This window comes from Cyprinus carpio, chromosome B17, assembly GCF_018340385.1.
Source record: "Cyprinus carpio isolate SPL01 chromosome B17, ASM1834038v1, whole genome shotgun sequence".
Classification (NCBI taxonomy): domain Eukaryota; kingdom Metazoa; phylum Chordata; class Actinopteri; order Cypriniformes; family Cyprinidae; genus Cyprinus; species Cyprinus carpio.
In genome coordinates this window covers 27,580,032-27,582,393 of record NC_056613.1, presented here as the reverse complement: position 1 = coordinate 27,582,393, position 2,362 = coordinate 27,580,032, and the positions used below count along the sequence as shown (strand labels likewise).

General features: G+C 34.1%; 1 gene segment (V, D, J or C); it reads left to right on the top strand.

The window, feature by feature from the left end:
• The first annotated feature begins 299 nt into the window (after positions 1-299).
• On the top strand, positions 300-821 carry LOC109070036. The segment is given in 2 exon segments: positions 300-430; positions 526-821. Coding segments are annotated over 2 exon segments (345 nt in total).
• Positions 822-2,362: the final 1,541 nt, after the last annotated feature.

Here is a 2,362-nt window from a genome sequence, read left to right as displayed (position 1 = left end):
TTCCGTAAAAATCATAATTATGCAGGTTTGGAGCTTACATGAGGGTATGTAAATAACAGAATATAAATTTTGTGGTCAACTATCCCTTTAACTGCTCCCAGCCATTCAATTTCCATTGATTTCCTCTTTGCAGATGTTATTTGATTAAGGATTTTTCCGCCTAGCTTGTTTGCATCCACATACTAATATTTGCTCTGCTTTTGTAGTTGTGGATTTTTTGAACACACCCAGAATATTCTACACCCCTTTTGATGTAATGAAAACCCAGATTCAGTGGTAACACCTCTCCGGTTAGTGACAGCACATAAGACATGTCACATTTTGTCTTGGAGAATCAGAAATTGTCATGCTGTTGGCATTATATTGAAACCAGGTGCCAAGATGAATCCAGGGTTAGTTTTTCTCATCATATCACTTCAGTGGATCACAGGTATTTGACAATCTCAATGAAAAAGCATTGAAATCAAATCTAACATGCACTCATATTAACTATATATTCTATATTTTCCATACTTCTTTTGTCAGGTTTTGCAGATGTAAATGCTGTTACACAGTCACCAAACTTTATGCTCGCTGCTAAGGAAAATGCCACTCTCAACTGCAATCACACTAAAGGTGATACTTATAACACAATGTACTGGTTTCGTCAGCATCAAGGAAAAACTATGGAGCTCATAGTGTTCACAACAAGTTTTGGCACTGTGGAATTTGGAAAGCTGGAAAAAACGAAATACTCAGTCAAACATGAATCTGCTGCCAAGGGTGTTCTTACTGTGATAAGTCTGGAGTCTGATGACAATGCGCTGTATTGTGTGCAGTGAGTGAACACAGTGAAGCAGAATCATTTCACAGATGTACAAAAACCCACCTTTTTAATCTGTCATGACAACTGATATAAAAAAGATCACACAGACAGGTGGCGCTCGTGTTTGTCACAATGCAGCCTTATAGAAGGACTTAGATCTTTATGTATTTTACATGACATACCTGTAAACTCACAGCTAGCACATTCTCACAACAAGTAAACATGATCAGGACTGTCCTCAGTGTTTTTTTTTTTCTCATCTGTCTCTCAGGTAGAAAATATTTGACTATACACATCCTTCACATTTTTTTTTTACAAAGTCATGGTTTTTCCCACTATTTAATAAACAGCTAAGTATTATTATTATAAATTAAAATGAATAAATAATTATTCAATAAAAGCATAAACAGGACTGTATGAAATTATTAACATATTTCCACCTTTTTTAAAAAGATATTTCAAATAGTAAAGATATCCATCAGACTCCCAAAGATCTGATCAAGGATCCTGAACAATCTGAAGACCTCCACTGTTCTCGTAGTTCATCTTACAATGTCATGCTCTAGTACAAACAAAAGCGTGGCAAAAGTTTGGAGTTGCTTGGATATCTTGTGGGTTCTAGTGATGCAGTTGAGGATAAGTTCAAAAATAAAATCAAAATATCAGCCTGATAAGGATCTTTTTTTTTTTTTTTCATTTGAAAGCTCCGCAGCCTCAGACCCCAATAAAAAAATAAAGTCATAGAGGATTAACCTCAGTGAGTTTACATAATTCTTTTTTTTTTTTTACTAATTTTATTTTAATTAAACTTCTAATTTAAACAAACAAACAAACAAAAATCTGGTTATTCATTTTATAGTTTAAAATGTGGAACAACAGAGGGCAGTGTTGTAACTACAAATATTTTTAGATTTTACCCCAATATGACATCCTCTGTAAAAGATGGAAACATTTCTTATATCTCATACATAATCCCGTTCTCTTTCCACTGGCATGGGAATAGCACACATCACTTTGTTCTTAAGGAAGAGTTAACTTGTGTCAACATGAGTCAACTTCTGATTAATTTATGCAACCTCTATTTGTTCTCCACTCTGGATTCAGGGTATGTATTGCTATTATTATTATTTTTAAATATATTACATTCATTTACATATGATATTAGCTACAGTACATCACAAACCCAATCTGTAGAGATGAAATTCATGATCACTGCTTAAACTGCCTCAAGCATTTCATTTTTTTTTTTTTTTTTTTTTTTGTAGGTTCCACTCTGAGTGACTAAGTGTTCAGAATCCTTGTGACGTGATAGTGAATGTTACAGATTCTCCAGAGCTGTAGTGTTCCCATTGCATCTCAAGCTATGACCGTATCCTGTGGTATATAAACAAACCTGGGATGGACAGGTTGTTTATTGGGATAGCTCCTTGGTATATTCCATAATTAAGAGTCTGAAGTCAAAACAAATTAAATTTAGATGGTGATGGAAATAAAAATCGGCAAATTAACAAACAATCCCTGGAGTTTAATGATACTGTCACATATTTCTGTGTAGCA